Here is an 18,598-nt window from a genome sequence, read left to right on the forward strand (position 1 = left end):
TTAGGAATGTTTTTGGACACTTGGAACTTTTATTAATCAAAAAATGATGAATTTTTTAATACTAGGGTACTTCGCTAATTGTTGAACACTACCCAAATGTTGAACAGTTTCTGAATATTTTATTATAAATCTTACTTAAGTAATTTTCATCCAACGTAAACGTAAGATGTAGATGCATATGCATGTGGGTCACGATATTGCTCTAATTAGGTTACAAAATTATACATATTTTACGTCAAAAAAATTGATTAAAAATTTTGTACCGCTGATGACACGAAAACTGCACAATTCTTAAGATTAATTTTAAGAAATTGCTGTTACGAAATAAGCTTTGCGGGCAAATCGACCACAAATATCAAAGGCACACCATAGTTACAAGAACTGGAAGGATGTAATTAACAGTTTAACATTGTTTAAAATCACATTTTCATTGTAATTTAATTTGAAAAAATATTTTTCTTATCGCACTATCATTATGCATCCATGATCCAATTGTTGAACACTGGCATAACCTACGATGTTAGCATGACTGCTAGAATTTTTTTTCACTTTACCTAACCGTGCATTTCTTGGGGTTTCAAGGGCGTTCCAGGGATGTTCTAGGGGTGTACCAGTGGGCTTCAGAAAGATTCCAATGGTTTTCAATGGATTTCAAAGGCGTTCCAGAGGTGTTCAAGAGGAATTCAGAGTGTTAAGGGGCTCCCAGGAGTATTTTAAGGCGTTCCAGGAGGCTCAGGAGCAACCCATGGGTTTTCAAGGTATTTCAGGGTCGTCCCATGAGTGTTCTTGGGGGTTGAGTGGGTCCCATGGGTTTCCAGAAAAGTTTCAGGGGCTTTTAAAGGCATACTTTTCTTCTATCGTTTTCGCTTCTAATCAAATTTTCTCTGCAATTTTTGCGTCTAGTCATGTTTAAAATGGTTTCACTCCACTAGAGCTCTCTTCAAACGCGCGATTACTTGTCATTCAAATGGATTGTCACTAGCTCGGACTAGATGGGCACAAAACACGAAAAACCTGAAAAAATCCGCCAGAGTGAAAAAATATCGGATGTCGGGCCAAAGTCGGGTCAAATTTTATCAAATGTTGGACCACTGTTGGACTCACATCGGATAACTGTTGGGTCTATGTTGGGTTTGGTGGCCAAAATAAAAACAGGTGAATGATAGCTTGATGTCGGGTTATACGTCATCAATTACTTCAACCGTTCAACAATTGGCGAGAACCGTCCAACATTAGGATAAGCTAGCTTAGGGAAGCGTCCAACATTTGGGTTACAGACTTCCCATACAAATGTTCTATTTTCTCTTAGAAAATGGAATTTAAGGGAATACAAATTCAATTGGAAGTATAAGGGATAAGTAGATCTAGACGTTCACTGGATATTTTTCAACTAAAGTGGAATTATGCACGGAAAAACAAACGAAAACCAAAATGCCGGTACTAACCGTTCAACAATTGGCGAATTACCCTACTCTAAACATGCACAGATTTTTCATATTTGTTGTAGTAAATACAAAACCTCAAACAAAGCTGCGTATGAAAGCCTTAGGTATAAGCTGTAACACAACAAAACATGTAAAAGTTTTATAAGTACAAATTAAGATATATTAAGATAATGTTTTAAAGATTGGTTCAAAAAAGTTCTATAACTTTCAGAAAACTTATTCGATCTCGCTCAAAATTTTACAAATGAAGCTTTAATATATGCTTTATGATTGGTCAAAATTTCATCATTTCTGATTGAAGTATAAAAACGTTATGAACATTTGAATAAACAATTTGAGGAAAAAATTGCTGTACGGACAATCGTTGTATACACTGTAGATATAAGTGACATTTTCAGCAGTCTCTCATTAAAGTTCAATAAGAGGCTCACAGAGACAGTTGGGCCTAGAAAAAATACTGAAAGATTGAAAATTTACTAGCGACATTCTGAGACATTAAGTGTCAAAAATATATTTTTATGTGAATTTCATGAATAAAAATTCAAATAATAATGCGGTGATTCCACCTGCTTAGACCCCTGCGCGGAAATCATTTGCGTAAATCAAATTATCTGAATCATTTCTTTCGCACTGGAATCTATAAATCTTCGCAATGGACAATATTTGAAAAGTTATGTACGAACAAAAGCCTATGTGGGGCACCCAAGCTGATCAAGCATAAGTCCATGCACGCACATAGTTTGAAGAGAGCGTCTAATTTCATAATAAAAATTTTGTCCAGCTGAATACGGCTTTGGGATCATTGTGCAATGGCTCATTTCTACTTTCCTTGACAATCTACTGAAAGCTTTTCCGAGGATGAGTTCAACGATTCCCGTTCCGCTTAAAGAGGCGTTCAACAACATCACGCTGCCATCACCGGCATAGTCGTTTCGTTGTTCTAAAGAGGCCGTGAGAACAAAGGAGCCACTTAGTGCAAATATTCCACTTTATGAAAATTAAGCTGCTTGAGCGAAAATTCTCCTTCTAGCTCCTAGGTAGGTACTTACTTGTGCACATAGAACAGCTAGGTATAGAGTCAGAATGGGCGACGTAGGTACTTTGGTCACGGTTGTAGACTAGAGAAGTTCGCTTCCGATAATGGCCGCTTCTTGAGAGTCGCAGAACAACGACCTGCCTGCCGTGATGATTTATTTGTTTGAGGAGACAAATGTCGATGACATCGCTGCTAGTTGGCTGGCTGGCTGGCTGCTGAGGTGTTGCACTGATGGTAACTAAGAATTGCACGCTTCGGTGCATCACACCCCCGCGGCAGAAAGCTCTACGTAGCTACGTTTCTGTTTGGTATCTGGCTGGGTATCACACGCTAAAAAGGACAATGGCTTCATTTCCGTTCTTTTGCCGGTATCGCTTGATTTTTTCTACGCTTAACTCACTTAACCTTGCATATACACTCTACATATGTGCTACGCATGTGTGTTCTTTTCAACGTTATGTTAATTTTCCACCCGGACCATTTTGGCAGATTCCTTTTACCTCTTATATCTACGAAGTACACGTGGGGCTTCCGTTTCGGTGGGAGGCATTTGAATATTTAATTATTTCCATTTGAAATGGCACCGCCGCGCCGTCCGTCCGGACAGTAGCAGTTCGGTTCGACTTTTTACCGTTTCCTGCCCGAACCATATCTCCGGAAAATTGAAAAGTGCCCCCTCTTTTATCACCCGAGTGGTCTGGTCGCCGCCCGCCGGCCACCGCTAACGATGACTTGCCGAAAAAGATATAAAGGTTGAACACAATCTGGATTCGGCTAGCGAGAGGTAGAATGCCAGTTCAATGACCATTCGTTTATGGTTTCGAGATAAAAAGCACTGAAAGATTGGTAAATTTTTCCTCATTGAAAAAGTTGGATAAATATAACATTTGGGTAAACCAATCATGATAATTTGTCTTGTACTATCTTTTCGAACCCGATATCAATGAGTGTAATCCGCTTTGTACCTTTTAATTCCACTCTCCTGAAAGAGTTAAAAGGTACAAAACCGAAAAGAAAATCAGGTTAACCAATGTTCCTTTTAATTCCACTAAGAATTTGTATCCATTGACAGATAAGAGTCGAGTCAAGTACAAGATACTGAAGACGACTTTACAGTTGAGGTCGGAATACGTATCTGTCAAAGGATGCAAATTCTTAGTGGATTTAAAAGGAACAATAGTTAACCTGATTCTCTTTTCAGTTTTGACCTTTTAACTCTTTCCAGAGAGTGGAATTAAAAGGTACAAAGCGGATTACACTCATTGATATCGGGTTCGAAAAGTTAGAGGAATAAATTAACAAATAAATAAATAAATGAATGAATAAATAAATAAATAAATAAATAAATAAACAAATAAATAAATAAATCAATGTGTATTCCAATGACATGACATTTGAAGACATTAAGCACAGCCAAACAGAGTTATAACTACTATCAATGTTAATTGATTACATTTTTACCGATCATTTCAAATCCTCACAATCAAAAGCACGTGCATCGTTTCACACTAACTTGTTGCACTAAACGATGTTTAGTGAAGAATGCTCACCAGATGGGGATAGTGTAAACTGAGCGATAGAATTCAGGCCAAACATTTCAATGGGTCCTATCTGCATTTGAGAGGCTCTCTTTTTTCACTTTCTCTTTCAATTATTGCAATGTAATGGTACACTTTTCAACTACTTTTGCAGTAAAAATCAAAAGACGACTGTTTTGACCATCGTTCTATGCAAGGAGACAATCATAATTCAAATAAACAGCTGAGATATTAACGAAAGAGAGAGAAAGCAAAGAGAGCCTCTCTTCTGCAGATAGGACCTTTAGACATGTTTGGCCTGAATTTTGAGCTTGATGAACCGCCCGTAGATGCTACTCCAGCATCGCCAGACCAGCTACACTCACACAAGGAACCAAGAGATATCTGCCGGGGACTAGCAGGCATCTTCAGTGTGTGAGCGTTGGTGATCTTCCATTTTTAGGCGACAATGGCGCCTATTACGTCAGGTTGCTGTGCTGTGAAAGTTTTTTGGAAGGAAGGGAAACGGTTTTTTCAACCCGTTTCTGTTCTAGCGATTGCTATGAACATATGAATATACATGAGATTTATATGTAGAGAGGAGGGAGAAAGTATATAGAAAGATACAAAGTAGGAGGAAAGGGACGGGCCAGAGATTGAACCCAGGACCTTCTGCATATGAATCAGAAGCGATAGCCACTAGACCACCTAGCCCGTTTTGTAAACTGAGCGATACAATTTTTAGGAAGAAGTTTCAAGGTTTACGGCTGTTTTCTTCTGTGTTTGCCATACTAAACTTGGATTCCTTAAGTGTGAGAGAAGAATGAACTCTTTAGGTGAAAATAATCTTTAGGTTAAAATAGAGATAAAGTTACCGAACGTCCCGGAATTCTCGGGATAGTCCCGGACTCAAGATTCCTATTCCGCATACTAGGCATCTTAAAAATGTCATTTGCCAAAAAATGCACTTTCATGATTTTTTTTTGTTTGCACTTTTAATCTAACCACCACCCCCCTTAACGACGTTTCATACACTAGGCGCCCCTCCGTCTTTTGCCGAAATAGGGAAAAAACCCTTCCTTGGCACCACTTCTGTGCACGGGACTGCTTTCAATAACATCAATTTAACTGCTTGTATATGAGATTTTATAAAAAGTGATGATAGAGCACAATAAAGTTGTACAATACAATACTTGAAATTGATAAATCCATGTTAAATTTTTATTTCTTCCAACAAATATGAACACAAAAGGCGCAAATATCTGAACAAGTAGAATGGATCTTGTAAAAAGTATTTAAGCCAAATTTTCACGTTGATTGAAACTGATTAATCTTCTGAATGATTCAATTGAATTTTTCTGGCTTAAATGTCACAACAATTTTAACTTTTTCTCGTGAAAACTAATAAAAGATAGCTTTTACTTCCTGTAGCAATTTATGTCGAGATTTTTTGAAAACTTAATTCATGAAAACATTTCCGCTTTAAACATTCAAAAAAGATATTTGAGGCTCATTCCATACCAATTGATACCATACCAATTGATTTTAATTTTAAAGAAAATCAAATCTCGTCCATACAAAAAAAAAAACAAGATGTCTCAGGGAATACCAGTAGCATGTTGTCCGTTGTCTAGTGTGAGTTATTTTCAATCTGCACAGCTTCTGGCTGAAGACGGTGTGTAGTGTCTTTAAATTTGAAAATACAGGGTGTTCAGTATGTTCAATTACAAATTCAAACTACAGTTATTACCTGGGTACTGCGAATAGAAACGGTTTTATTTTCCAAGTTAGCTAGCTATTCAATGATAATAAAACTCGTTTTATTATTAGCCGTTAATCTATAGAGTTGCATATAACGTATGTAACATCCTAGGAGGATTAAACCACTTCAGACGTTCTCAAGTGTATAATGCTCGGCACGCTTAAAGGCAGAGGCAAACTCAAACCATCGCTTTTCTATATTCCGACATGAAATTGCCCATCTAATTTAACCTTCCATTTGCATCATGATGACAGCAGCTCGCCGACGTAGTATACGGTTTGGGTCAAAAATGACCCTAATGCCAAAGAAGGGTTAATGTATCAAAGGGTATTACTATGCTGGTTTGTTATAGCAAGGGGTAAAGTAAAATTTTACAGTTAGTAGTCAGCTCCAGACGTTCAGCCAACGCCTACGAGAAGGAAAAGTGTATTCGAATAGGGGATTGTCGGCCGTTTTGTTCTCTTCGCCATGGAAGGTTTTTCGAAGCCTATTGAATTCTAAATTAGTCTCAACTTAAATCTTTCCCAAACAAGCCATTTATATGGCCTAGTTTCATGCACTTTAGCCGACAAAAGCATATCATGACGAAGAGAAAAAACCTGCCGTATTTGTAAAGAGCATACAAAAAATGATATGCGGCTCCGCAAACGTGAGCCAAGATTTGAGCCTCATGAACTAGATTAAAAAAAAGATTTTCGTTACCATATTCTGACCTAAAAAAATACTTATACAAGTGAAACAGAATATATCCATCTAAAGAAAAAAAATGTATGATTTCCTGAGTTCATATTGCATTTTTCTTAAAAACACCACCCCCGGCGAAGACTGGCGCTTGAGCCTAGCTATTTAGCACTGTACTTGGAGGAAATGCCAATGCAGAACCCGTAGCTTCCGGGAAGGTAAGCCCGGCTCCCTGGGTTAGTGGGTTGGTGTCAGGCCCTGTGAGCCAGCCGTAAAAACGACTAGCACCGGAAAATCAGCAAGAGAAGAATGCGAACCGATACCAATGGCGACGACCACAGCGACGAAAAGGGACTTGCGATTGGAAGCTCGGTACGTGAAACTGCAGATCTCTCAACTTCATCGGGAGCACCCGCATACTCGCCGATATACTGAAGGACCGCGGGTTCGGATCGTAGCGCTGCAGGAGGTGTGTTGGACAGGATCCATGGAGCGAATGTTTAGAGGTAATCATACCATCTACCAGAGTTGCGGCAACACACGTGAGCTGGGAACAGCTTTTATAGTGATGGGCGACATGCAGAGGCGCGTGATCGGTTGGTGGCCGATCGACGAAAGAATGTGCAGGTTGAGGATCAAGGGCCGATTCTTCAACTTCAGCATAATAAACGTGCACAGCCCACACACCGGAAGTACTGATGATGACAAGGACGCATTTTACGCGCAGCTCGAACGCGAGTACGACCGCTGCCCAAGCCACGACGTCAAGATCATCATTGGGGATTTAAACGCTCAGGTATGATGATGATTAACCTGGGCTTGTTAGGGGAATATCTGTAAATAAAAGAAAATCGGGTTAAGTACGGTTCCTTTGAATTCCACTAAGAATTTGCATCCTTTGACAGATACGTATTTCGACCTCAACTGTAAGGTCGTCTTCAGTGTCTTGTACTTGACTCGACTCGCTCTCACTTGTAGTTGTTGGGCACAAACGAGGCTGTGTTGTGGATTGACATCTAAGCCGAAAGAGAGATGGTTCTTGAAAAAGTGAATGTTCATGGTGAGGGCTCGGGTTCAGTTTGGCTTTCTATTCCGCAGAATTATCCCCTGTTCTGTGGCTTAGTTGGTTAAAGCACCGGTCTAGCGAATACGGGGTCGTGGGTTCGAATCCCACCAGAACGCGATTTTTTTCAAAAATTCATCCCTCAATTTGTCAATTAGCAACATTCTGTGTCTTCTAACCACAAGTTTTTCTGTATGTTCTTGGGGGAATTCCTTAAAAAAACGGTGGAGGCATTCCAGAAGAAATTCCTGGAGGATTTTCAGGAGAAATACTTGGAGGAATTCCAGGATGCATTTCTTAATGAATCCTTGAAAATCCTGAAATTCCAGCATGAATTCCTGGAGAACTTTCAGGAGAAATCCCTGAAGAATTTTTGGAAAAAAATCTGGAAGAACCCTTTGAGGAATCGCTAAAGGAACGCTCTCTTTATCGGCTCACCATTTTGCAGCCCAGAATTAATCCCTGGAGGAATCTCTAGAGGAACCACAGGATAAATCCATGGAGGAATTCCTGGAGGAGTTTCAGGGGAAATTCCTATAAGAATCCCTCTTGCATTTTCTAGAGGTTTTTTTCTGGACAAATTCATGAAAAAAATATGCCGGAATTCCTGGAAGAATTTCTGAAGGAATTCCTGAACGAACTTTTTGAGAAATTTCTGGAAAAATATTTGCAGCTTCTTGGAGGGATGATTGGAGGAACGTGGAATTTCTGAAAGAATTCTTAGAGGGGTTTTTGAGGAAGATATTCCTGGAGAAATTCCTGGCGAAATCCATAGAGGAATCCCTGAAGAAATTTCTCGAGAAATTCCTAGAGGAATTCCTGGAATAGTTCCGGGAGTTTCTTTCTGGGGAAATTTGTGGAGGAATTCTAGATACCTAGAGGAATTCCTTGAGGTATACTTGGAGAAGTATTAAGATGATTTTCTGGAGGAATAACTAGAGGAATCCCTGGAGTTATCCCAGGAGAAATTTCTGGAGAAATTCCTGGGGAAATTCCAGAAAAAAAATCCTGTAGAAGTCCGTGGACGAATCCCTGGAGGAAATTTTCTAGGAATTCTTGGAAGAATTCCGTGATAATATTTCTGGAGAAATCCCAAAATGAATTCTTCGAGCAACCCCTGCAGAAATTCCTGGTGGAGTGTCCGTAAAAATTCGTGGAAGTATTTCAGAAGGAATTTCTAAAGGATTTTCCGGACGAATTCCCTAAGGAATTCTTTGTGGTATTTTTAGAGAATTATTTTAAGCTTCCTGGAGGATTTCCCGGAGAAATTCTTGGAGGAATTTCTGGAGGAATACCTGAAGAACTCATGAAGCAGTTCCTAGAGAAATTCCTGGAGGAATCCCTGTTTGCATTCCGGAAGGTATTTCTGGAGAAATTCCAGAAGAAATGTTTGGAGAAATTCATGAAGAAATTCATTCATGAATTCTTGGAAGAATATTTATGAAAATTCCTGGAAGAATTCTTTAAGGAATTACTGGACAAATATTTAAGGCTTCCTGAAGGAATGTATGGAGAAACTCCACGAGGAATTCTCGAACAAATTCCTGAACCGAATTTCTGGAGGAATCCACAGAAGAATCCCTCGAGGAATTCCTAGAGAAAAGTTTCGGGAGAAATTCCCTTAGGATTTTCTGGAGGAATCCGTCGAGGAATTCCTGGAAGGAACCCTGGAGAAAATATTGGAGCAATTCTGACAGAAATTCCAATAGAATTTTTTGGAAGAATTCCTGGAGGAATTCCTGCAGCAATCCCTGGAAGAATTCCGCAAGGTGTTTCTGGAGGTATTTCTGGAGAATATCATGGAGATATCCCTGGAGGAATTCCTAGAAGAGTTCCGTGAGAAATTGATTTAGGATTATGTGGAGGATCCGTGGAGGAGTTTCTGGAAAAATCCCTTAAGAAACTCCTGGAGGAATCCATGAAGAAATTTCTGAAAGAATTCCTAGAAAAAATCCTGTTGAAATTCCTGAAGTAATCCATGGAGGTGTTCCTGAAAGTATTCTTGGAAGAGTTCCAGGAGACATTCCTTCAGGATTCTCTGGAGGAATTCTTGAAGAAATTTCTAGAAGTTTTTTTTGAGGAACCCTCCCAGTCAACCAGTAATCAAATAAGTGGATGCCATATGCGTGCATGCCTCCATTTAGGCGCATGTAAAATGTACGCATATGGCCTCCAGTTTAACATCTTGTGCAACATCTTATACGATCACTGGTTGACTGGGCTGGAGCAATTCTTGGAGGTATTTCTGGAGGAATTTTCGAGGAATTTCTGAAGTAATTCATGGATGAATCATTGAAGGAATTCCTGAAGAAATCCTTGAGAATTTCCTGTTGAAAATCCTGGAGGAATTGCTCGAGGAATTCCAGGAGGAATTCCTAGAAGACTTTTGGGAGAAATGTCTTTAGAAATTTCTGGAGGAATCCATAGAGCAATTCCTGGCAGACATTCCATGAGGATTTTTTCTAGAAGAAATTTCAGGAGCAATCTCTGGAGGAATTCCTAGAGGTGGTTTTGGAGGAATTCCTGGAGTATTTACTGAAGGAATCTCTGGAGTATTTACTAGAGGGATTATTCAAGGACATTCTGGAGAAATATATGAGGCTTCCTGGAGGAATGTCTGGAGGAACTTTTCGAGGAGTTTCTGAAGGAATTCCTGGAGAATTTTTTGGAGAATTATCGAAGAAATTTTTGAAATTTTTTTTAATGAATCTCTGAAGGAATTCCTGAAGAAATTCCTGGAAATTTTTTTTAGAATTTCCTGTAGGAATCCGTTCAGGGTTCCTTGGAGGAATTCCTCGAGGAATTCCTGGACGAATTCTTGGAAGAGTTCTTGGAGACATTCCTTCAGGATCCTCTAGAGGAATTCTGGTAGAAATGCGCAGAGGATTTTATGGAGTAATCCCTGGAGGAATTCCTGAAGAAATTTGTGGAGGAATTTCTGGAGGATTTTTGAGGGATTTCTGAAGAAATACATGGATGAATCTCTGGGGGAATACCTGAAGAAATTCCTTGAGAATTTACTGGAGAACTTCCTGGAGGAATCCGTGGAGAAATCTTTAGAGGAAAATCCCAAGGAATTCCTGAAAGAGTTCCGTGAGAAATTTCTTTAAGATTATCTGGAGGAATCCGTGGAGCAATTCATGGAGGAACCGTTAGAGGAAATATTGGAGGAATTCTGGTAGACATTCCTAAAAAAAATCCTGGAAGAAATTTCAGGAGGAATCTCTGAAGGAATTCTAGAAGTATTTATTGGAGGAATACCTGAAGGAATGATTTGTGGAATTTCTGGAGAAATATATGAGGCTTACTGGAAAAAAATCTGGAGGGATATCTGAACTCCTCGATGAATTTCTGAAGGAATTCCTGCAGGAGTACCTGGAGGAAGTTTTTGAAGAATTTCTGAAGAAATTCATTAATAAATCTCTGGAGGAATTCCTGAAGAAATTCCTGGAGCGAGCCGTGGAGGATTCCCTGGACCAATTCATTGCGGAATCGCTTGAGGAGTTCTTGGAAGAGTTACGGGAGATATTCCCAAGTACTGAACAAGTACCGTCCAATTAGTATGCTCAACAAAGATTACAAATTATTGATGAAAATATTAGCAAATAGGCTTTCTTCAATAATTGAAACATTACTTGGCTGTAGTTGGGGGACGTCCCTGTACCAGAGATGCCAGATATACAGATTTTTGACCTTCTCTCAGACAATATGGATATTTGAAAGACACTATACCTAAAAACTTTCCCGAAGACACCTTTTTTATTTGAATTTGTACCATTTTTCATTGACCGTATTAAAGGGATAGTTTTTACTCAATAAGAGTTATATGAAAAAATGGCTATGCAAAAATTTAGGCAAATAAAAAAATGCTAAATTAAAAAAAAAAAGATATTTTTCGTGTTGTTATGTGTAATTCTCTCACAAGAGTTTTGAATGTATGAACGAAAAGTAATAACGGAAATTAAAATGCGGTGCGAAGTGGTGCTATTTATTAAACATTTGATTATAGTTATATATCATTTAGGATGGTTAGTCAATACTTAGTTGCTGCTCCTGTTTGTTGATATACCGTGTATTTATTGTTGTGGTGTTTCGATGCGCTGCTGTTCTGTTTCGACATTTGTGCTGAAGGTAAACGCATTTATAAAATATAGTAATTCGCCAAGTAATCATTTACAGACAAACAGACGTTTCCCATTCCCATTCCCGAGAATAAATGAAGCTGCAATAAAGTAGGGACATTTCTGCGTATAAGAGTAGTATAACGCAACACACTCTCTTACTCTTTTTCTGACTGTCAATGTTTTATAACGGCTGTTAAAAGTAAATTTCGTTTTTTTAAGTGGTTTAAAACCACGATAAAACCAAAAATGTTTCATGGAATGAGACGTCTGTTCATCTGTATCTTTGTTTCAACACACTCTCTTATTCTTACTTTGATTCGTGAACCTCGGCATGACTTTCGGAAATTGAAGGACCCTCTGGTTTGGGATCTTCTGATTCCGGAATATCCGGTTGCGGGCCCTCTGGTTCCGGAACTTGCGGTTCTGGACCTTCTTGATGGGGTTGCGGTGAATGTACAGACGATCCAGAAGATCGAACTCTAGCGGGATTCCGGATTTCTGGACTTTGAAATTCTGTCAGCTTGATGCCATCGTTTGCCTCCGCGAGTAGGAAGAGAGAAGCAATTATAACTGATGCGAGAAGGACCACTTTTGATGACATTTTTTGTAAGTTGGTCGTTTCTTTCCTTGATCTTTACTTACTGTGATGATTTCAGCTGGGTACGCATCCCTTTATATAGCCGGTAGCTTTTGAGAAGGCATGATCACGATCTTCTGATCGTGACTTACAGGGGAAAACAATGGACGTCATCAACAATGGAAGTCAATATCTCAAGTCGTAAACTTTCTAATACTTCAAAAGTAATTATTATTATCGGTTTTCATGACGTTTTCATTAGTTTCTCACGACTTCGTACATATTTACAATTGATAAATCGTCCCAACCACAAGAAAATCTAACTGATTTTTCAAAAAACCTAAGTTCAAAATATTAACAATCTCTTCCAATTTAAACTCTTACATAATCGCTCGCATTCTTCGCTGAACCTGCTGTTTGGCAATGGAACTAATGTCAGCAACGCGGTTCGCTTCAGGTCACTGAAAAGTACTTTCCCACTTACAAACAAATTACAAACTAGATAACGCACGTTGGTGCCGATAAAAAAAAACTGTATTTAATGGCCACGGATGATCTCCAACAAACGAACGTGTTTGTCATCGCTCTATTTACTCGACCAATGATCATTTCCGGACCGTCCCGCGGCTATCGTTCTGCACGCCCGCAGTTTGAAGATAATCACGAACGATACGCGTACCATTCGTCATGCGTTCTCGTCCATATTCGGACGATGTAGGTGGAGGTGTCGAGGAAAAATTATTTAATTGCCTTCTGATCAGTGACCGTAACACTTTTTACTTCCCGTTCATCTGTTTCTATTCAAAAGGTTGAGCAGTTTGGTAAATTCTGGCTGATTTCTAAATTTGATCTAAAAGTCTTCATTTCAATTGGAATCCTAATTCTTAGGAAGGAGAAATATTTTCTTTCTACGGAATGTATTTACAATTTAACTTGTCTTGAAAACTTAATATCAACTAAAGAAAGGTGTGATAAATTCACTTGATCTATTCGACTAGCCCGTTTATACAAACATCAGGAATTTGATTTTGTTTAACCTATGTCGCGCTTCGTCTATTTAGCTGTTGGTCCTACTAAGATGGTCTAACCTAGAATTCAATGCGCCAGATACTTTCCTGATGCTGTATCATGAAAGATCATGTGCTCTTCTTATTGTGATCTGTCGTTGTAAGCTTCTTGTCCGAGTCCTTGCTCGTCTTATTACCACCGCCGCTGCCACTTCTACTAACCTTCTGATTCACCTTGCTCGAGTTTCCGAGCTTCAGGCCGCTCAAAATCTTACCCTCGTTGGCAACGATGTCGTCCCGGAAGGCCAGGAATCCCAACTGGGCATGGGACGCTTCGTTCAACGCCCTGGATCGGATGCACGCCCGGTACTGATCAACGGAAAGTTTCTGGCCCGCTGCCACACCTGTACAGATCTTGGGATGCCAGATGTGGAAAATACCTGGATCTGTCGCCCGGATGACCTTGATGTGCGATCGCACGTACTTCCGGTACAGCATGACGTCTTCACCGCCCCAACCGATGATTTCCTCGTCGAAACCACGCACCTTAAGGAAATCGGACCGGTACTGGCAGGTCATGCCGTACCCGAAGTCCCGCCAGAAACCGGAGTCCTTCGAAATGAGCAACTGATCCGTTTCCGGAGGCACTTCCTTACCCTGCAACGTGTACACCACGTGCGGGTTGTACAAGCTGAACACCACCGGGTAGTAAACCTGTCATTTGCAGAAAAATAATGAAAAGATTTCAATAATAAGTTCTTCTGAAAAGATGGGATATACCGACCTTTCGATTCGGTTTAGTGTTCCATCGGCATCTATCTAAGAATTTAGCGCTAAATACTATATCTACATCACACATGAACAGCAGCACGTCTTTGTCCTTATTTACATTGCTGCTCCACACCTTTTCAGCACCAACTCGTAGAGCCTTAGCTGTTGAAAAACAATAAGAAATCCCAATCAGTCCCACAACTTCTCCAGCAATCCACCAAACGACTCACCCCTCGAGAACGTTTCGTTCAACGCCAACAGCTTCAGATTGGACGAATTTCCTCCGGAGTTCTTCATACCGATCACCCGGCTCATGATCGACCTCGCCTCCGACAGACCCTCCTCGCCGAAGTAGATCACCGTCAGGTGCACCCGCTTGTCGTGCTTCAGCGCGATCTTCACGTATTTGTCCATAAAGCTCTGGAAGGTCGACGTCCGACCGGACAAAGGCAGTATGATATGGATCAGTTCCTTTTCCTGCTGCTTCGGAAAGGCCTCCATCTGGATCGTCTGCAGCGGAGCGAACGGCCTCATCACGATCAGCTTGGTCGTCCCGTGGTTGCCGTGATCGTGATGCTGTCCGCTGGATGAAGCGCTTTTGTTGAGTTCTTTCGTACGAAAGTATAGCTCATATTGCGTCCCCGTGGTGGGCTCGTTTCGGTAGATACCCTCCGTGAAGTCGTCCAGCGTGTATTTCATCATGTTTGCAGTTATGTTCCGATTCAGCGTCTCGATCGCTTTGTTCAACGCCCCTAGAATGTCCCGTCTCTTGTACCCGATGGGCTTCTCCACCACTCGTTTCCCCAATCCCAACTCGATCGGGTACACCCGGCTGAACGTAAAATGGTTGAAGGGAATCAACTCGTACTCGTTGTTCAATGGAAGCCCATGGAGAATCTCCGCAGATCCGACCTGCCGTCGAATGAATGCCGAACAATCGTGAATGATTGGTGTTTGCGGTGAATTCAACGTTCCACTGCTCAAGCTCCCATTCGGAAGCAGTTCCCCCGGCTGAGCGTTCCTCATCTGCAAGATCTGCAGCTTGAGCGCCTTGATCTCGGCCGTCAGCTTCGCTACCTCTTTGAGGTTCTCCTCTTCGCGCTGTTGCAACATCTGCAGATACCCATTCTGCTGTTCATCATTCGTGAAACGGCTTGCCGCAGGTAGCGCAGCGGAAGACTCTCGAATCCCCGAACCGGGACCAGCAGCGTACTCTTCATCTCCGCCGACGCCGAAGGCTTGCGGTGCACCGCCAGCACGCTCTCCGTTGAGGGCCGCTGCACCGTTCGAGAAGCCGTTTTCTGTGGCGATGAGGCCACCGAGACCGCAGCGGGTCAGTGCCAGCAGCGATACCAACGTGACCGATGAGATCAGTAGCAGTAGTCGTGCCAACAGCTTCGAACCTGCCATGCGAACCATGCTAACGTCGTTCCTTCGGCGGTTGTTGCCACGCCGGGGCTCATCGAGTTGAGGCGAATGTCGTCACAGGGGGAGGCATGTGATAATGAGTTGTGCACTCTGGAAAGAAGGAAAAGAGAGATAGAACAGAATTATTATAAGTGGGGTGTCTTTTCCAGTGCTGGCCAGTGATAGGCTGTTCAGACACGTGGCATGTGGTGGCGAATAATGAACCACGAGGGATGTATACTCGAGAATCTCCTGCAGAGATTTTCGAGGAACTCCTGGAAAAGTTACTGAGGAACTCGTGTAGATGATTCTTGAAGAATTCTTGGAAAAATTTCCGAGGAATTCTCGATGAACCCCAAAAGGATGTCCCGAGAGACTCTTGAAGGAATGCTCGAGAAGCTCCTGGGGGAATTCCCGAAAAACTCCAGGAGGAATTCCCGAGAATCTCCTGAAGCGATTTCCTAGGAACTGTGAGAAGAAACTTCAAGGAACTCGTGGAAGAATTTTCGACGAACTCTCACAGGAATTCCCGATGAACTTCTCGAAGAATTCCTTGGCATCTCCTGGAGAAATTCCCGAGGAACTCCTGAAGAAGAACCCGAAGAACTCCTGAAGAACTTAAGAATTCCCGAGTAATTCCTGTAGGAATTCACGATGAACCCCTAAAGGAATTCCCGAGGAACTCCAGCAGGAATTCTTTAGCTGCTGAAGAAATTACCAAAGAAGTCCTGCAGGATTACCCGAAGAACTCCTGTAAGAGTTCTCGAGGAACTCCTGGAGGAATGCAATAGAATACATGCAACATTTTCCTAGGAACTCCAGGAGGAACTCCCAAATAACTTCTGGAGAAATTCCGAGGATTACATGGAGGAATTTTCTAGGAACTCCAGGAGAAGTTCCCGAGTAACTCCTGAAGGTATACCAGAGAATCTCTTGAACAGATTTCCGAGGTACACTTGGAAGAATTTCCGAGGAACTCGTAGAGAAATTCCCGAAAAACTCCTGGAAGAATTCCCGAGGAACTCATGGACTACTATTGGCGAAATTCCCGAGCAATTTCTCGAGAAATTCCGTGGATTACATGGAAAAAATCCTAGGAACTCCTGCAGAAATTCGCGGCAAGCACCTGGAGGAATTTCCGAGTAACTCCTGGGGGAATTCCCGAGGAATTCCTGGAGGAATGTCCGAGAAAATCCAGGAGGAGTTCCCTATGGACTTCTGGAAGAATTCTCGTGAAAGTTCTACAGGAATTCTCGAGGAACTCCTGGAGAAATTCTCTAGCAAATACTGGAAGAATTTGCGAGGATCTCCAGGAGCAATTGCAGAGGCATTCCGGAGAAACTCTTTTAAAAATCTCAGTGAACTCCTGGAGGAATTTGCAAAGAACTCCCAGAAGAACTCCCAAGGAACAACTGAAAGAGTTCTCGAAAAGCTCATAAATGAATTCCTAAAGAAATTCTTGATGAAATCCTGAAGGAATTCTCCTGCATTCCCGTCGGGAATTTCCCGAGCAACTACTGGACAAATCTTAACAAGTTTTCATGGACAAATCTGCAGGAAATTCTGGATGAAGCTCTGTTTGGAATTCAAACAAAGTTTTGATAGGAATGCTTTACGGGGCATCATCAGAATCATCAATCGTACAGTCTGTTTATAACACAGTCCCGCAAAGAGTGAAACCAAATCTACCTATCGAACTGTCAAATCGGCTACCTATCGAGCACGCCAGCAAAATTATGAAAACAAAGTCTGGCGTAGAAGAAGAACAACAATTAAAAGAAGTCGTCTTTGCGTGTCTCTATATATACAGTCTCTAATCAATCGTTGTTCTCAAACTTTGAGGATGCAAATCTCGAGTTCTACTAAATCAAATGAGTTGAAAATTTGATCGTTTGTATGCTTACATGTGATGAACAATCGACTAAGTTTTCAGTTAGATCAGTCCTCTGGAACCTGAGATTTGCATCGTTAAAGTTTTGAGGGTAATGATGATGAAAGAGACGGAAGATAGCCAAATTAACACGGTGTCCCGTATACATCGCACTCAAACGACTCAAACACGTGTTTGATTCACCTGTTGCATACCTAAACGGCGCATTCCGTGGCGATCAACGCGCGCCTCGCTGACTGCAATCCAGTGCCACAGCGCAAGCGCAAAATGCGCAGGCATGCATGCGCCGAACCGGTCCAACCGGTTCAATTTTGCGTCGTCATTTTCTTGACGGCAGCTGTCAAAACAAAACCGATTTCACATCAAAAAGAAAGACTCCTCCCGTCGTCGTCGTCGTCGTCCGTCACCATCACGCCAGTGCAGCAACGCAGGAAGAAAAAAGTGTCGAAGTCGGAAATTTCGTGTTTTCCGGATTGGAAAAATCGTTCGTCCGTGTCCAGTTTCACCAGGATTTAGTGCAGTTTTTGTTGCATTTAGCTGATCGTCAGCCGCTGCGGTAAGTTTCGTGCCTAAGGGGGTGAAATTCCGGGGCGAATGGGAACAGTAGCCGATTGAGTCACTAAGCTCTGGCTAATGCCGTTTTTACGTGTCACTAAATACCGTTCGAATTCCCATCGGATTCCGCAATGGAATTTGTCTTCCGCGCGAGATGTGCTGGGGAGAGTCATGTGTGTTAGTAACTGCAAATATGTCGGGAGGCTAGAATTTAGATGTGATTGCATTGCATCGCGCGAAAAGATAAAACGCGAAACGACTAGAGGTGCAACAGGTCCATTCGGGGGTTCATCGAAATGCGTCAATCATTACCTATATCAGGCAAAAGCTCTCAATGTTTACATAGTGCTCTTTACACTGTGTGTTTCGTGTATTGATGTAAGAAAAATTTCAACTTCACCACGATATAGAATAAGAACTGACTGAGCTCATCATCGCGACTAGACGAGCTTCCATTCGGATGATGAGTCACCGCGAGCGCTATTGTATACTGGATGCGCGGTATCTTTGATTGAACGACCAGCAAGCTGGCGGCTACAGGAGTTAGTAGTGCTAATCTGCTTACTAATTGCTTGGATGGTGTCTAACTTTCTTATGGTGTGCTTTTCTTCCGCTATGTAATCTTTGTACCAATTACTCTCTCTGGGGGGCGCTATTCAGCAATGAAAGACAGAAAACATACATAGGGGATTCTGGGGTAATACGCACCAATTAAGGAAGATGCGTCCAAATGCATATAAAAAGGCAATAATTTATTGGTTT

General features: G+C 41.5%; 3 protein-coding genes across 12 annotated transcripts in view; 1 reads left to right on the forward strand and 2 right to left on the reverse strand.

Moving 5' to 3' along the window:
- The window catches only part of LOC134288597 (uncharacterized), a 385,031-nt gene that overhangs the window by 357,981 nt on the left and 8,452 nt on the right, over window positions 1-18,598 (reverse strand). The gene's annotated exons all lie outside the window — the stretch shown is intronic.
- Window positions 12,408-18,598, reverse strand: part of LOC109419701 (chondroitin sulfate N-acetylgalactosaminyltransferase 1) — a 159,777-nt gene continuing 153,586 nt past the window's right edge. For all 7 annotated transcript variants that reach the window (XM_029877646.2, XM_062853896.1, XM_029877645.2 and 4 more), the window contains 3 exons: window positions 14,214-15,501; window positions 13,997-14,145; window positions 12,408-13,926 (listed from right to left, as the gene is read on the reverse strand). In XM_029877646.2, coding sequence (XP_029733506.1) covers window positions 13,342-13,926; window positions 13,997-14,145; window positions 14,214-15,402 — 1,923 coding nt within the window. In that variant the 5' untranslated portion in view covers window positions 15,403-15,501 and the 3' untranslated portion in view covers window positions 12,408-13,341. The remainder of the gene's footprint in view (window positions 13,927-13,996; window positions 14,146-14,213; window positions 15,502-18,598) is intronic.
- Window positions 17,637-18,598, forward strand: part of LOC109398320 (synaptobrevin) — a 58,890-nt gene continuing 57,928 nt past the window's right edge. The window contains exon 1 of one of the 4 annotated variants that reach the window (XR_003898668.2): window positions 17,637-17,837. The gene's annotated coding sequence lies outside the window, so the exon portion shown is untranslated. The remainder of the gene's footprint in view (window positions 17,838-18,598) is intronic. The other 3 variants (XM_019670674.3, XM_029877648.2, XM_019670692.3) reach the window with 3 other exon arrangements.

This window comes from Aedes albopictus, chromosome 2, assembly GCF_035046485.1.
Source record: "Aedes albopictus strain Foshan chromosome 2, AalbF5, whole genome shotgun sequence".
Taxonomy (NCBI): domain Eukaryota; kingdom Metazoa; phylum Arthropoda; class Insecta; order Diptera; family Culicidae; genus Aedes; species Aedes albopictus.